We start from the raw sequence: 16,633 nt of genomic DNA on the forward strand, positions 1-16,633 counted from the left end.
TGTGATACATGTTAGTGAACTTGAGCTGTCGTTCGCACAAGAATAAGAACCAGTTACGCGAAAGTCACAAGTTATGATATGAACAGTAGAGTATTTTTGAAGTGTTTGTATTGAAGTGTTGATGTGATGCTCATCAGGGGTATAAGGGGCATCATAGAAGGTATGCTATCTGAAAGCCATCGCTGCTACGAGCGAGTGATCAATCATCGCGCGTCCTCTATCCAACTGGTGTTTCTAGCCAGTCCTCAAGACGCACCGAATGTATCGTTTCTCGTGAATCGACAAATGAAAATGATAAAAAAGAAAATCAAAAACTCCTGTATCCCGTCCCGATCCGTGCAATGCTATGACAAATTCAAAAGGTAAGAAAGAAAAAGAGTCAAGCTGATCTCAAGATCAAGCTTAGACCATAATGCCGCACTCATCGTCGAGGATGCTGCGGGCATGGTCGGTGACCTCGCTGGTCTTGAGGAGGGCCTGCTTCAAGCCAGTCATGCCCTTCTTCTTCATCTCACGGTGAAGACCGTGGTTGACAGCGTCGAGGACATTGTTGACAGTGACGCGAGGCTTGTAGGCGGGCTCAGTGCCCTCCTGGTAGACACCAGTCTTGACGAGGATGGAGTACCAGTCGTTGTCGGCCTTCTCGTTGACAGCGTTGGTGCCGCGGATGTCACTCTCAGGTGTGTCACCGACGAAGTAGACGGTGGAAGGAGGAGCGACAAGACCGTGCTCAGTGTTGCGCCATTGGGTCATCAGGCGGGAAGCAAACTCAAAGGTGGAGACCTGGGGCTTGCCGAAGGCGTGGGTGTTGAGCTTGCCCTGGCCACCGGTGAGGTCCTTAAAGGTGACTTCGAACATGCGGCGGAGAGCGCCCATGCCGAGACGGACGTGCTCGTGGGCAGCAGACCAGACGACGTCGTTGTGGGAGAAGTAGAAGGGAGGGCCCTCGTCACAGGTCTCGGAGCGGGTGCCGAGGCGGCCACCCTTGGACATGGCAACGTCGAGCATGATCTGGATGTCGCCAGCCCAGTCGCGGGAGTCGGCGAAGACGAAGACGGCATCGATGGTGACCTCGCTGAAGTCACGCTCACGAGAGTTGGCGTGCTCCTGCTCGGTGAGCTTGCGGAAGGGAGTGGTGGCGGCGTCGTGCTTGATGATGTCGCCAGGGGTGACAACGTCCTTGAAGCCGTAGCCCTCAGCGACTTGGCGGCATTTCTCACCCTCTCCACCGATGACAAGGACGGTGCCATAGGTCTCGGCCATCTCCCTCATGGGGGTGTGGCCGCAGATGAACTGGCCGACCTTGATATCACGCTCCAGCTGCTTGGAAAGATCGCGGCAGCGCTCTTCTTCGGTCTTACCACCACCGTTGGTAAGGAAGATGTGGGGGCTGGATGGTATGTTAGTGATTGTGGGGAAGCAGGGATCGTCAAGTTGACTTACATAGCGACGCCGTATTCATTCTGCCCGTCGAGGACCTTCATGGCCTCGATAGCCTCGGGGATGGCCTTTCCACCGCGGACGAGGACACCGTCAATGTCGAAAGCGAAGACGAAGGAGTCGGCGACAGCGTTGTCCAGGGGCGGCGAGATGGGAGAGGCTTGAGACTGAAGACTTGAGAGGCTGGAGGAGGAGCCTGTGGACTGAAGTTCGGGTGACGAGGGAGCACTGGAGCTGTCGTCGAAATATTGGTGACCCGACATGGCTGGGTATGAGATGGCGGTTGTTGGTGTAAGTGGTTTGTGGAGTGTTGAAGTGGGAGATGGAGAGGAACTTCAGATTCGAGTCGAGGATGGTCTTGTTGTTAAGAGTGGACGAGGGTGATATGGATAGTGAGAGGACTATTACCGTCAAGAACGGTGGGAGGTTCGTGTGTTTATATATTTCGAGTGATAGAGGGATGTTGATGGATGGACTCCCTGAGGAATCTTGGATGGGCCCCCCTTGGTGGGACCCCGAGCCTAAGCGTGAGTTGAAAATGTGGGTTTGCGTGGTGTGTGGATCTCGCAGTGAACAATCATCACCACCCTCATTGCGAGTCAGAATGTTACGGACAGGGTGCTTGCTGGAGGCTGTGGCGAACGAAGGCTGGATGCCCTATCCACAAGGGTTGTATCAAACGTGGTCCCACCCACAGTCACAGCATGGCATGGCATGGCCTGGCACGGGTATGGCTCCCTGAGTGAAAAAAAGTCAAAATGATTTGGCTTTTCGGTAGTAGCGCGATGACCGCATGAGCGGTAGGTAGACTGATAGCCAGTCCTCAACTGTCAATGGCATGTCAAACGAAAAATTGGAGAATTCTAGAAGGGGCAGAATGACGACGTTGGCAGTCTTCCTTTGGCGCGCGGCGCGCCCGAGGTACGTACCTATAGTTAGTTTCACGGTTAACGACAAAGTGTGCGTCCATTTCGTTGGCCTATCTGGCCCGACGACGTCGTGATTAGGGCGATGCAGCGCTGCTATTGGTCGGACGGGTCACTGTTCGCGATGACGGCAGGGCGTCGAAGCGGCCCCACCCAAGGACAGCCTCCAGTCTCTCGGCAGCGCGTCCGGCGATGAACGACTTTTCTCTCTCCGTGGCCCCGGTTGGATGAAGCAGTCTCGGCAGCGTCAGCCTGGCGGCTGGGGCGCTGAACGCTCGTAGCTCGCTGCAATCGCCAAGACATTTGGGGTTCGCGGTTTTCCCCTTGCAGCCTCGCCCATCTCCACATGGCCTACGACGCCAAGTATCAGGCGTAATCAGGTTCGCGGGGAATCGACCAAAAGTGTTGTGTACATCGCAATGGCTGGAACTTATGGGCGATTTGCTATTCACGCACGCATCGAAACGTCCATTTTCTCGGCGATGAGACGTTGCCCATGGAGGGGTGGATACGTCCGGTCCTTCTATCTTGGCGGTGATGAGGCCCAGCCAGCGACAGCTGGGGATTTGAGGCTCGCACGCTGATCACCAACTGCTGATCGAGTCGCAAGCGGCGAGTTTATCACTGACAGCCCCGATAAGGCAGTCCTCATACCTCAAGCATCTCAAGCGGCCCCTGGTAATCTCACGACTGCACAGAGTCTGGCCGAGCACACAGCAGCGTTCAGACAGGGTCCAGTCGTCGTACTACGTACCCGTGCGTGCCTGCTCGTCATGAATCTCCAAGGTTTACCATGTGACGCTGTTATACATCAATAGTCCCGCGGAAGGCTTCGGTGAGCGACGTCTTGCCGCATGAGCATGGGCAAAGGGCGGTAAAACAACGCACAAAATGCAGCGCATAGGGCGACTGGATGTGGTCGTACATTTGTTGGTGGTGGTTGCGTCTCGGGCAGATCTGGAGGGGCACCTGCCAGTGCAGCAGCCACCCGTCTGGAGGGGTTGGACCCCCTGAGCAGAACCCCTGGATCTGCCATCCCGCTGAGGCTCTTTCTGCACGACACCGTCATTGGGTGAAGCGGACAGACGTTGCCAGGATCAGCACACACAAGTCGATCCGACTACTGAAAACTGTGACTGTCCATCACGGTGTCGGCGAGCGACGCTCACACCACCAGAGTCCAGCTGTCAGGGATCCGGCCGGCCGCCGACGCTGACGTCAATGCGGATCCGCCCTGTGCTCCGCCAGCCGGCCCGGCAGCCGATCTGACTGGCTGTCAGCGACAGTCAGCCTCCGCCACAGACCCACGTGGAGGACAGCCTCCTGAGGACTTGGAGCGCACTTGCCGCCGTAGCAAAGTTAGGCTCCAGGTACGTACTTGTAGACCGAAGGCGCCCCGATCATTTCTCGGCGGCATCCCCCAGGGGATGCATCCAGTACTAGCAGGTACCACGTTGCGGCATTTGTGCGCATTGAGGTACTTCTGTAAGACGGTCGACGTTGCACCGACAATCCATGACCCTACCGTCCCTCACGGTAGCCAAGCGCGGCTCACAGTTTTATTCAGGACGCATTCTGGCTGGCTGATAAGCATGGTGATAGACGAGGCTAGAGAATATCTCGCTGCACTTTGCAGGCACGGACTGTTTCATGGGCACGTCTTTATCTTCATGCTGATATGGCAATTCGGGCAGGACAACCGAGCCAGCGATAGGCTATCTACTGGTCAACGCGTCTGCGGTCTGGTATCACTATCGATCCGACATTGTCGGCGGTATTTCTTTAGTTCTGGAAGATTGCTGCCTTCAAACAATCAAGTACACGTGTCATATTGAGCAGACAACAGATTTACGATTTACGTACTGGTCACCGATTAGTCCCAGCTGCCTGCCATAGTTGCATGTCTCCAAGTTCCACACTTGCGGCACGTTAATTAATAAAGACTCCGGCCGTGTTGATGAAGAACGCTCTGTAGTCTATCGGCGGTAGCGTCCCCTTCAAGCGTCATCATCAACTGTACAAGTAAAAGCCTGGTCAACATCTCTTTCAACGGGCCGATCCCAAGATGCGGTCTTTGTCACCACTCCGACACAGCAAGCAGGAGAGCATCATCCTACCTACGGAGCCGCTCGTGCGCACATGCAGATGCGCCATGCATTTTCTTATCCCCCTGGGCCTACATATGTCCTGTGTGTCAGAACCTCAAGCAAGGTGTGTCCTTCCCGTCTGTATGAGGGAGGGATCGGCTCGTCCTCACGTCGAGGTTGAGACAGTGATACTCGTTAACCCTGCTAACACTATTAGACTACTTGGTAGTATTGTCACAATGAGACACGACATGTGTCGTGCGCCGAGCCTCACCCAAGGATGCATGCATGTCCCCGTGCAGCCCGAATCCAGCATGTTGTTTTTTTCTTTTAATATTCACATGCGTCTATGTTATTGCAGGTTCACAAAGAGGCCGCCGTCGACGAGCAGCTGAGCGCCCGTCACATAGCCGCTCAGCTCGTCACTTGCCAAAAAGACGGCAGGGCCAGCCATGTCCTTTGGCACACCTGTCCTGCCGAGCGGGATCCTGCCCTCCATGTAGGTTCTCTTGGCATCGTCCTCAAGGTCCTTGTCGTTGAGCTGCGTCTTGATGGTGCCCGGCAACAGCGCGTTGCATCGGATGCCGTACTTGCCCAACGCGACCGCGGTGCTCTGCATCAGGCTGTTGACGCCCGCCTTGGTCGGTGTGTAGTGCGTCTGCAGTCCACCGCCTACCAGCGCCGAGATGGACGATATGCCAATGATGCTACCGCCCGGCGGGCTCTGGCTCCTGGCCATTTGCCTCGCTGCCGCCTGCACAACGTAGAATGCGCCGTCGAGGTTCGTGCGCACCGTATCTGTGAGCAAGTCGGGCGATAGGTCGAGGAACTCGGCAAATGTGCAGATGCCCGCGTTGGACACGCAAATGTCCAGTCTCTGTGATGGCGAGGCCTCGACAGCCAGCGCGACGAGCTTGGCCGCCGTGTCTGGCTCTCTCACATCGCCAGCTTGGTGGACCAGCTTACAAGCGTCAGAGTTATCCTTGCATAGGGCCGCCGCCTCATCGACGAGGGTGTCCAGATGCACCTGGTCTTTCTCGAGGCCGAGGTGGTTGACCGCAACTGTGGCGCCCTGGCGCAGATACTCGAGACAGATTGCTCGGCCGATGCCCGTGGTGCCCCCTGTGACGATGGCAGTCTTGCCGGCTAGCACGCCCGTCAAAGGCATGATGATGTCAAAATGCCTGGCCTTTCGTCGTATTTGTCCTGATAAGGAGCGATAAGAGCAGAAACTGCGAAGCGGGGCGTCAACACCACCCTAGGAGGGATGCTGTGCTGTGCCCGCGAGTGTCCAGTTGCTGCGATAGTGGATTCGCTACGTAGTTGCGGGAGGATGATGCGATGGCGTTGCCAAGTGCTGATGCTAAGGAAATGTGCTGCGGTCGGTGATGACGGCACAGGTCTGGTACTGGGAAGGACAGCGCGATGGTTGAGGATTGCCCAGGTCGAAATTGAGCAAGAAATATTGACACTGCTATCATTCTCCGCATGAGGCTCTTGTGACTCTTTATTAAAAACGAAGCAAAGGCGCCATGCATTCAACTTTACCCGCTTCGTGAGGGGCTCACTCGGTGCACATTGCAGCGAGGGCGAGCGAGGAGTCGAGGACCCCAAAAATCCGGCGGCATGCATCGTGACATTTCTGGGACCATGCCACGATGTTATGCTTTCACATGGATGAATGAGTGTACCCCCACACAAAGGACGACCAGTCTACAGATCGGTAGCAACCGAACACTGGGTACAGTAGGATCGTGAGTTAGCCCTCGGAGTGTGGAGGAAGAAAACGCTGAGGTGGCGGGTGGAACCACACCAGGCCACCGTTTGAGCCCCAGGTGCTGGAGCATCGTGAGTTTGCCGCCCACCGTCTTGCGCTGCAAGCGTTGCGCACTCACGGGGGAGTGCATCCAAACCACCATGTGTCCTGTGGACCAAGTGCCCACGATGCTAAAGTGTTCCTGCTGATGCTGATCCGGGGTTGGCAGGCAGGGACGTCGTTGGCCAGGCATCGTGACCTTTTTTTCCAACCCGAGGCGCTGGGCGGCGCGAGCATCGTGAGCACTGGCGTTCTGTCTCAGCCTTGTCGTTGCGACCGATGCTTCAGCTCGCCTGTCGTCAATCTTGCCCATTCCGAGGCGCAAATATGATTTGACCAAGCCGTGCTTGACATGCAAAATCGCACGGCTCATGAGCACTAGCATTCGAAGTGATGGTCGCAGTCAGTCGAGACTCGCTTCAACAAACTTTCGCGATTCATCCTGGTAGCAGAATGTCAAATGAAGTGGTGTCCATTATTCAGGGTCCGTTCTGAATCGTGCAGCTCCGCATAGTGAGAGTTCATCGGCGAAGGGTCGAGATGGCTACGTCAACAGTAACCTGGGTACTTCGTCGTCGGGAGCAGCATGGAATTTTTAAAGGGTTGTCTAGTTGAAGTCAATCAAGCTGTCGAAAGGATCGATCACATCGACTCGACTAGTTGAACTGGCGAGGTGACCGATTATCACGTGAGCTGATCTGCGGTGTGACAACTAGGGAGTCTTGAAGATGTTCGGATCGAACCCCCATACGCTGCTGGCATATTTCGAGGAGTCAAGTACTAAAAAAAAAAAAAAAAAAAAAAAAAAAAACCCCACCAAAGCGACGAGACAGCTCACGCAGTCATGATCTGAAGAAGCAATTGTCAGCGATCACGACGACACAAGCAAGCATATAGTACAGGGTAGGCATAGCAAGGTGTCAGAAATTGACGTGAGGTATAATGTCCTAACATTGTCCACTGTCACTAAACATTTTCCCCGTCACTTCGATACTAGTAGTCAATCCCTAGTGCTGACTGGAGCCGTCCACTCATCGCATGCTCTTGGTTTGCCGTAACTCCTCAACGCCACCCATGCCCCCTCGAGCGACTACCAACGGTAGATATTCCCAGAAATCATACCTTCCCATAAAATGCCTTTTTCCCCCTCCCTCCTATGACATGAACTTGCCATTCATGGCACCATCCTGTTTAAACAGCCAGTCGCTGTTTGCATCCACCGTGAAATTCGTAATGTTGAACTCGTTTGCCAAGCCCTGGCCGTTGCCCCCAGGGTCCATCTCGTCCCCCGGCGCCGGGGTCTGGGTGTTGTTTCCGTTGCCATTGGTGTTAATGTTCTCCCCGCCGAGGGGGAGCCTGGGAAAGTTGAAAAAGTCAAAGACATCGAGATACTCCAGCTCGTTCGGCGCGGGTGTCCTCGCGGGCGTCACGCTCGGCAGCCGACTGGGGTTCATCGAGCCGCCGGCTGCCCCACCGGCCTTGGGCTGACGGGAGATGAGAAAGTCGAGGTCGAAGGCTGTGCGGCGCATGTCGGCGAGGATCTTGACCGAGCTCGGCGTCACGCCGTCGCCCTTGTGCTCGCTGTCGCGGTGCTCGTCCAGGACCCGCGAGAGGAGCTCGCAGTACCGCGCGGCCACGGGCCAGTAGCGACCCATCTCGCGCAGGGTTTCGACGAAGAAGGAGATTTGCGGCGACAGCTTGTGCTCGACTGTGGACCCGTGCACCAGCAGCAACCGGGCCGCTACCCAGAGCGTGAAGGCAAAGGGCGGCCCGAGTTTGTTCACGAGGCCGTTGTTGATCACGAACTCTCCCAGAGCCGCGATGTTCTCAACCGCCCCGTGGCACCGCTGTGACGCGCTGTAGGATGGCGTGAAGATGGGCGACCGGGTCGTGGGGTAGGCTGCCGAAGAGTGTAGCCTGATGACGGCAAAGTGGTATGTTGCGTGCAGCATGACCCAGCCGCAATTTAGGTTCTTACTACCTGGCTGGAAGAGCTTGGCCATGTTGCCGTACTCGTTGGGCAGGGAGAACTTGTATGATGTGAGCATGTTGTCCAACTCCTTGTACCGCATCTGCCACTGCTCCACGTCGCTCAACGCGCTAATGTCCACAGGTTGCTTGAGGAAGTCGTGGATCTGGCCGAGAATGTTGAGGATCTCGCAGTGGAAACCAAAGGCGCCGATGTTCTCGGGCTTGTTGACGCCGTACTCGCCCGACTCGTCGTGGTGGTCCTTGGTCTTGAACCAGCGTGTCTCTACCTTTTGGTTCTTGATCCACAAGTCGTCGCGGCAAGGGAGCGTCCTGTCAATCTCCTTGTCGTCCAGCGCAAACTCAAAGGCAGTCGCAATGGTTGCATATCGGTCGAGCATGTAGATCATCCAGAACAGTCGCCTGCGGGCTTCTTCCTCGATGAAGTCCTTGGAGTCCGGCAGCACCATTGCTCGCAGGGTGTATATAGAGGTAATGTTTGGCGACACACTGGAGGATGTGCTCTCGACAGCCAAGCCGAGCTGCACCACAGATCGGGTGATCAATGCCATGATGTTCCAGCCCGGCGGGCCATTGCTGTCACCACACAGATCCAAGGCGAGGATCAGGAGGGCCTGTAACGCCTTGACCGAGGCGTTCTCCATGCCATATAGGAGAACCCTATTCTTTGACACCTGATGATAGTGGCGTCTTCTCTCCTCGGTCAGTCTGCCATCGTTAGAGTAGCGCATCGTGGTGGCCACGATGGCGTGGAGTAGAATTCTGTCCGTCTCCTGCAGCGTCGAGGGGCCGAATAGTGAGTCCAGGGTCGTTTTGCGGTGTAGTATGGGACACCACGTATTAATGTGTTTGAAGTAGAGGTCGACCAGAGCATATAATAGGTCGTAAGGCGGCATCTCCTGATCCAGGGCCGCGGGGGCCCCGACATGGGGGATGGGCACTGTCGGCGAGTGTGTATTGACCGGTCCTGCTCGGAACGCGACTGGTTAGTCCTTGAGGGAACAATGATGAATCGAAATTCTGGTTTCCATACCTTGCCCGTAATAGTCTTGCGCGGCAGCAGATGGCTGCATACCTTGCATCTGGGACGGGGCTGACATGCCAGACATGGAAGGATTGTGGAAGCCCTCGACGCCGGGCGTCTGTGCTACATGGACGCCGAAATCCTGCGAGGCTGGCGTGAAGCTCGACGGCTTATGCAGAAACAGGGCCGTTTCTGCCTGGGGCGTTCGGATGTGCTCTGGTGGTCGGAACACGGGGTCTCGTGGTGTGCCATTGTCGCTTGGTAGACTGCCGTGGTGGGACATGGCATTGCCATGGCTATTGTTGTTGGGCGAAATGGTGTTGAGGCTGGAGGTGAGTGGGTTGTTGTGGGCAGAGTTCATGTGGTGGTTTGGCGATATCGAGCTGCCCTGGTTCGACAGAGAGGCCTGCAAGATCTCCGAGTGGGACCTGAGGATCTGCTCAAGCTTATCGAGCCTCTGCTCGAGCTCCCTCCCATAGCCGGCCCTCAGGCCAGGCTTGCGTCGTTCCTTGTACTCGCATGTTGCGCCGTTGCGGGTGCACCAACCACACGATGGCTGCCCGCGATCACACTTGACCTTGCGCTGCTTGCAGAGCTCACATCTGGGGATGGGGTTGTTATTACATGCGGTCTCAGGCTCGCTCATGGCGACGGGGGGGACAAGGTCGCGACTCGACGTGCGGTGTGGAACTCACGAGACGGACACAGGAGGGCGCTTCCTCTTGGAACTGACGCGCGACGCAGTATCTTCGTCGCTGCCATCGCTGTCCCATTCGTTCGGGGGTGCCCGGTCCTCCGACATGGTTGGTCCAGGCGCGCGTCGTTGTGACTATAGGCCGAGCATGCCCACAAGCCTCGATAAAGAGGGTTGGCGTTGAGTAAACTTCCCTACGGCAAGTTGGTCCGCTCTCGCACGACCTCGATCCGAAGAGGGTTTCGGGACAATGAGGAGCGCGCCCGAGGAGGACAGGGAGCTCCAAATGATGGTCAATTGGTCACGCGGAGTGGCTCTGGGGTCCAACAATTGACATATTAACTGACACATCCAGACCAGCCTCAGATGCTTGAGTGGGCTCATCTTGAGGGTTATTTCTGTCTTCCATCTCACCTGTCTAGTGTGCGCGGGGACTCGTGGGGTCAAGATGACGGCTGTGATTGGCCGACTGGGGGATAGGCGGCGGGGAAGCTAGCACTGTCACTGCCTCGGCGAAAACACGGCGCTCATCAAGATCGCTCTTGCCTCGAGTGTTGATTCCCGTCTACAACGCCTCAATAAGCCGATGATAATCCGTGGACGGAAACCCTCAACTCTCACCATAGATGCCTGCATCCATGTGTTCACCCTCCCAATATGCTGCGCAACGACGGCTTCAATCTTTCTAACCGCGGGGCCGGACCTTCGCTCGGCGATCATCGAGCCGACAGCCCGAACGACGTGCGAAATCTGGGGCTACCAGGCCAACTGACACGTGATTGACGTCCTTCGACAAGGGGATACCAAGGGCGCTGCAAGCACGCACTGCACGGAGACAGTAGACACCTCGCAGAAAGTCTGGAAGTTTGTCAGAAGAACTGCCGGATCCGCTGGCGGCGCCCCGCGTCTGGCGGCTCTGGCCTTTGCAACATGCGCCACCATGTTCGGGTGAAAGACGACCGACTTCTCCAAGTCGCGGTCCCCTCATAAGGTGGGAGAAGAGTGCCTCGACAGCAGCTATTAGCCTATTTCCTTGACAATCCCATCCTTCCCATTCGTTTTCCCTCTCGGACATTCTTCCTCCAACACCTACCTTCCTTACACTCGGTTGTCTCGTCAGTCCGGCTCCCTCCTGATCGATCCTCACTAGACTATCACGACGAGGCTGGCTTACACCACCAAACTGCACAATGGGCTCCGCGATAGCGAACAACAAGTTTACCATCAAGGCCATCAGGTCGTACATCATCGGCGGTGTCGGGTCCGGTGGTGATTATCACAATGTCAAGGGTGGCCACTGGTACGCATGCATGTTCGCGGGCCCGTATGACACTGGCTCACCATGTTCACAGGTTGATCGACTCGGACATCTCGACACCATGCTCGCGATGGGAGCAGTACCGCAAATCGAGAACGAGCTGGGGCATCAATGTCCTCGGCTCCTTTCTGGTGGAGATCGAGTCCGCCGATGGTACAGTCGGTATCGCGACCGGCTTTGGTGGTGCGTAGCCCGACTCCTTGACTTATATCCAAAGAGTGTGACAGTATTGACATAAAAAGGCCCTCCCGGCTGCTGGCTGGTGCACCAGCACTTTGAGCGTTTCCTCATCGGCGCCGACGCACGAAACACCAACCTTCTCTTCGAGCAGATGTACCGTGCCTCCATGTTCTACGGACGAAAGGGTCTCCCCGTGGCCGTCATCTCCGTCATCGACCTCGCGCTGTGGGACTTGCTCGGCAAGATCCGCGACGAGCCCGTCTACCGTCTGATCGGTGGCGCCACCAAGGAGCGCGTCGACTTCTACTGCACCGGCCCTGAGCCGCCCGCCGCTCGGGACATGGGCTTCTGGGGTGCCAAGGTGCCCCTGCCCTTCTGCCCGGACGAGGGCCATGTCGGCCTCAAGAAGAACGTGGAGTTCCTGCGCAAGCACCGAGAGTCCGTGGGCCCGGACTTCCCCATCATGGTCGACTGCTACATGAGCCTGAACGTGACGTACACCATTGAGCTCGTCAAGGCGTGTGAGGATCTCAACATCAACTGGTGGGAAGAGTGCCTGTCGCCCGATGATACGGACGGGTTCGCCCAGATCAAGCGCGCCCACCCCACGGTCAAGTTCACCACGGGCGAGCACGAGTACTCGCGCTTCGGGTTCCGCAAGCTCGTGGAGGGACGCAACCTGGACATCATCCAGCCCGACGTCATGTGGCTCGGCGGTCTGACCGAGCTCCTCAAGGTGGCTGCCCTGGCGGCGGCCTACGACATCCCCGTCGTGCCGCACGCCAGCGGGCCCTACAGCTACCACTTTGTCTTCTCGCAGCCCAACACGCCGTTCCAGGAGTACCTCGCCAACTCGCCCGACGGCAAGAGCGTGCTGCCCGTCTTTGGCGACCTCTTCATCGACGAGCCCATCCCCACCAAGGGATACCTGACCACGGCGGACATTGACAAGCCTGGCTTTGGGCTCACACTAAACCCGGCCGCTCGCTCCAAGCTGATCCCCTCCAACTACCTCTTGAACCCCCCTGTGCCAAAGCCCCTGACGCCCGCCGCGGTGGCTCCAACCGAGAACGGTACCGCAACCCAGACAGAGTCTTCGGAGAAGACCAACGGCATTGTGGACAACTTGACCGCCAAGGTGGAGGAGCTGACCACTGGGTCGTCATGATGAGGGGAGGGAAGACGGGGCGTCTGTGGGTTCAGGGGCTCACTTTGCATATAGGCGTTTGTGAATTGAATACAACAAGTGGCTTTATCTATATGAGATGGTGTATTGTATATGTGTACCATGCGCCGCGCTTTGAAATGCAGGAAACCAATGACAAGAAGAAAAACAGCATTGTACGAGTCTATATTTTGACATTTCCTCATTCACAACCACCAGCCGTCTTTGCAGGAACCTGCCCACCATTCCGACCGGAGGCACTGGACATAACCAGCCAGAACGACTGCCCCTATACAGCGTACTGGATGGTGCGTCCTCGCTTGTACGGCGCGCCGCGATTCCCCGCTTCCTCATCGTCGGAGCCGGAGGTCCGGAAGCTCTCGTCGCGACTCTTCTCCGGCATGGGGACGGGGAAGGGGACGCTGTCAGGGCCCACATCGCGCGACCTGGAACGGGCAAAGGACCGCCTGGAGCGCGACATGGAGCGGGCATGCTCGGTGGCGAGGGACTGGCGCCTTGAGCGCACGGTGGGGAGGTCGGCGACGTTGAAGACGGGGCGGGAGAAGCGGTTGTAGGCGATAAAGTTCTCCTCGTCGCCAACCATGGCGTTGGGGGGCGTGGCATCGTGGACGGACTTGCGGCGGAGCTCGACGGCGTCGTCCTGGATGGGCTCGACGTCAAAGTACTGGTAGGCGAGGTTCAGGCCGGGGATGGACAGGCCGTGGACGATGATGGAGAAGAGGACGAGCCAGTAGACGACGGGGGCCATGACGGCGACGAGGTTGGTCTCTTCCTCGTCGCCCTCGCCGAGCTCGGGGAAGAGGTGGCGGGTGTGCTCGACGTAGAAGACGGCGCCGGCGCCTATGGGGCCAAAGTAGCCCATGAAAAGGGCCTCCTTCCAGTTCTTGCAGACGTTGGGCATGAGCTTGTACGAGATGAAGATGGCGGGGATACGGCGGAAGAGGAGGACGAGGAAGCCGAGACCGACGAGCCGGCCCCAGGTCAGACCGGTTGTGTCGGGCGAGTTGAAATCGGACCAGGGCATGATGGCGCCAATGTACATGAAGCCGCCAAAGTTGAGGAGGACGTCCATGACGGAGTTGACCTCGTCGTGGCGCTCCTCCGTCTCGGCCAGGAAGGCGCCGTCCCAGTTGAGGGCGTTGCCGGCGACGAAGCAGGCGAGGAGGTCGTCAGTGCCGACGAGACCGCAGATGCTGAGGAGCCAAAGCTGGAGAGAGCGATATTAGTTCCATTGTCGCGGAGATGTTGTTATTTCAGAACTTACACCAATGGCCAAGGGGTAGAGGAGGTAACTCTCAGAGTCGACCCACTTCCTGCAAGGGAGAAGACATGTCAGTGAGTGTGCCTTGGGTACATGATACAACGAGAGAGACAAGGCTTACCTCCTGAGAGCGTACTTGAGGGCGTACTGCGCGCCAAAGCCAACAATGGCGCCGATGGCGACGGACATGAGGATCTGATAGATCCACGTCTCGATGAACCAGTTCTGCATGGCCACGCCGACACCGCCACCCAGACGACCGACTTCCTCCTCCTTGCGGCCCATGAGACGCAGTCCTTGCGAGGCAATGGTCGCTCCGGCACGGGCGAGGAGACGGTGAGGCTGCTCCGCTCGGCCTTCTACTTCGACCTCAGCACCGTGCTCGCCGGCACCGGGGACGTTGGCGTGGCGGATGAGGAACGTGGCGAGCATGAGAAAGGGGAAGCCGAAGCCGTCGTTGGCACCGGCCTCGGAGGAGATGATCTCACGCAGGGGGCGTGCGACGTACTTGTCGGCAAAGGGACCCTTGGCGATGGCCTGGGACAGGATGGGGTCGGTGCAGGTGACGCAGGAGCCGATGACGAGGGCGGCGAGCAGGGTCAGCTTGGGCACGGTGGCCATGATGCAGAGGGTGGTGCAGAGCCACATGATGGTCATGACGGGGAGCAGGAGGAGAAGCATCTCCTTCCAGCGCAGGACGAGGTATTTGGCGGGCAGCTGGTAGCCGGCGATGACCAGTTGCACGCCGATCATGACTCTCATCAGACCCTATGTGCGTCAGCATTATTGAACTCATTCTTCATGTGACGGGGATGGACATACCAGCGTGATCTCGTTCGTCTGCCCGGGCTCTGCACTACCCCATTTTTCCGTCTCGATGAACTTGGCGGCTATAGGACCGAGGAGGACGCCGACGAAGACGGCGGGTACTGGTGATGGATGTTAGCCGAGGCAGGGAGGCGAACATGGCTACTGGTACATACGCGCTTCACCAAGATACCATTTGGCCTTGATCTTGGTCGAGATGATGCCGTATAAGAGGATAAAGCCACCTGCATGGTTGCGTCAGTACCCGGTCGAGAGCTCGCGTGACTGGGAGACAAGGCAGCGCTACCACGCCCAGAAGAGGCCGTACGTACCCAAAACGCCGAGGATGATGTTGAGCTCGCTGAGATCGAGGACAGGCATGGTGAATATGGGTGGTCCTCAAGCCGGCCGGCCGACTTGTAGGATCAACAAATGGTGGGAGTTGGAAACCGTGGCGAAAGCTGCGAAAATTGCAGCGCGCGTGGCTTGGCGGTGCTGGACCAGCAAGCGGGGGGGAGACGAGAATGAGGCGAGCGAGGAGACGAAGACAGACGAGGCGACGGGTGGTTGATGAGGATATACGGATGGGCTGCTGGTGAGGAAGCAGGAATGATTAATTACGTAGTGGTAGGATCGGTGGAAGGGTTGAGAGCTAAGCCGAGGGCGCTGAGGCAATTTAATCGCTCAGGCTGGCGGCCAGTCCGTAGTGTACGGACGGGGTAGGAATGTCACGGAGAGCCCACATCCCTCACTTGCTCACTGGCCGTCATGGATCGTCGGTGGATGGATGCCAAGGCTGTCCTGGCTGGATGGGCGAGGCTGTCTCACGACTGTTTCTTGGAGTCCCGGTGTCTCACAGGACGGTCACGACGCGGACCAGCCCATCCCATGCCAGGAATGAGGGCCAGTCTACAGAGAAGGCCCTGGTCAGTCATTCAGTGAGCGAGTCGTCCATCAGCAGGCTGGTAGCACTGCGGCTGAAGCCTGGAGAGCATTGGCATTATGCTTATCTTAGCATATTTAGCTTAAATTGGGCCGCTAATTAACGTTTTCTGCCCATTCGGCCAATCAGAGCCCACGGAATCAACCCTCGCGCCCCGCCCACCCGCGACTTGTACGGGGTAATTATTTCGAGGGCGAAACGCCATTTGTCTCTCGAGTCCCGACGCGCCTTGACACGCGCATTGATGGTAGAGGCATCAACAAAACGCCTGTTCCATCCTCTATTATCGACACAATGCGCAAGTGCTCGATAGCTCGAAATAGCCGTCGCCTCCCAGCCAGCCCATTCCACCACAAGAGCCGCGAAACACCACGCGTGCCAGAGTGGCCTTCGTTATCGATTGGCGGGCGGTGCGTACAGTACGCCGATTGCGGCCGATCATCTCGGCAGAGCCTGTCTCAGGGGCTATATTGCCGAGTTTGATTACCTTTGGGGGCCGTCGTGGGGGCTTATCGTCAATGTCTTTGACGCGTCAGCCCCCATTGTCAGGGAATGTCGGGTCTGTGGGATGACTCGGACGAGACATGCGACCTTGGCCTCGGTGCAGACTGCAGAGTGCAGACATGTCAAAGCTGCAGCGCTGCACTCAACTCGCAACAGTCTGCGCATGCCTGGTCTCACCTCTATGCTGACTCCAGTCTGACAGACTCAAGACATCAACAAAGTCTATTTGGCCACGCGAACAGCGAGGGAGCCATCACTGCCACAGACCGTCACATGTCCCTGGCCTGGCTGGCCTGGCCTGGCCTGGGCGCTCGCTGCTTGTCTCACCTGTCGAGGGTAACGTCGTTGCCTCAAATGCACTCTGTGGCTCAGTAATGTGGTCGAGGGACACAGTCCTCGCAAGCTCACGTAGCAGCGCCTTACGAAGAACCGCGCGCCCTCGAATGACAGCGAGACAG

The 16,633-nt window shown here is 57.4% G+C and overlaps 5 protein-coding genes across 5 annotated transcripts; 1 reads left to right on the top strand and 4 right to left on the bottom strand.

Moving 5' to 3' along the window:
* Nucleotides 1–93: 93 nt before the first annotated feature.
* Nucleotides 94–1,882, bottom strand: F5Z01DRAFT_711633 (phosphatidyl synthase). Its single transcript, XM_046266480.1, has 2 exons — nt 1,444–1,882; nt 94–1,390 (listed from the first exon to the last, which is right to left on the bottom strand). The coding sequence occupies exons 1-2, from the start codon at nt 1,701–1,703 to the stop codon at nt 403–405; spliced, it is 1,248 nt and encodes a 415-aa protein (XP_046115653.1). The 5' UTR covers nt 1,704–1,882; the 3' UTR covers nt 94–402.
* A 2,621-nt stretch (nt 1,883–4,503) lies between these two features.
* On the bottom strand, nt 4,504–5,867 carry F5Z01DRAFT_264069 (uncharacterized protein). Its single transcript, XM_046258609.1, has one exon. The coding sequence runs from the start codon at nt 5,619–5,621 to the stop codon at nt 4,806–4,808; it is 816 nt and encodes a 271-aa protein (XP_046115654.1). The 5' UTR covers nt 5,622–5,867; the 3' UTR covers nt 4,504–4,805.
* Nucleotides 5,868–7,181: 1,314 nt separating this feature from the next.
* F5Z01DRAFT_662780 (fungal-specific transcription factor domain-containing protein) lies at nt 7,182–10,347 on the bottom strand. The gene is made up of 3 exons (XM_046263983.1): nt 9,978–10,347; nt 9,292–9,884; nt 7,182–9,225 (listed from the first exon to the last, which is right to left on the bottom strand). The coding sequence occupies exons 1-3, from the start codon at nt 10,082–10,084 to the stop codon at nt 7,424–7,426; spliced, it is 2,502 nt and encodes an 833-aa protein (XP_046115655.1). The 5' UTR covers nt 10,085–10,347; the 3' UTR covers nt 7,182–7,423.
* An 819-nt stretch (nt 10,348–11,166) lies between these two features.
* On the top strand, nt 11,167–12,642 carry F5Z01DRAFT_676624 (enolase C-terminal domain-like protein; the record flags this gene model as incomplete). Its single annotated transcript, XM_046265265.1, has 3 exons — nt 11,167–11,276; nt 11,329–11,477; nt 11,537–12,642. The coding sequence occupies 3 exons, from the start codon at nt 11,167–11,169 to the stop codon at nt 12,640–12,642; spliced, it is 1,365 nt and encodes a 454-aa protein (XP_046115656.1).
* Nucleotides 12,643–12,785: 143 nt separating this feature from the next.
* F5Z01DRAFT_264142 (Sodium/hydrogen exchanger family-domain-containing protein) lies at nt 12,786–15,281 on the bottom strand. Its single transcript, XM_046258610.1, has 6 exons — nt 15,061–15,281; nt 14,905–14,973; nt 14,744–14,850; nt 14,043–14,689; nt 13,925–13,973; nt 12,786–13,867 (listed from the first exon to the last, which is right to left on the bottom strand). Exons 1-6 carry the CDS (start codon nt 15,107–15,109, stop codon nt 12,929–12,931), a joined length of 1,860 nt encoding a protein of 619 aa, XP_046115657.1. The 5' UTR covers nt 15,110–15,281; the 3' UTR covers nt 12,786–12,928.
* Nucleotides 15,282–16,633: the final 1,352 nt, after the last annotated feature.

This window comes from Emericellopsis atlantica (assembly GCF_019669845.1).
Source record: "Emericellopsis atlantica unplaced genomic scaffold F5Z01scaffold_25, whole genome shotgun sequence".
NCBI lineage: Eukaryota > Fungi > Ascomycota > Sordariomycetes > Hypocreales > Bionectriaceae > Emericellopsis > Emericellopsis atlantica.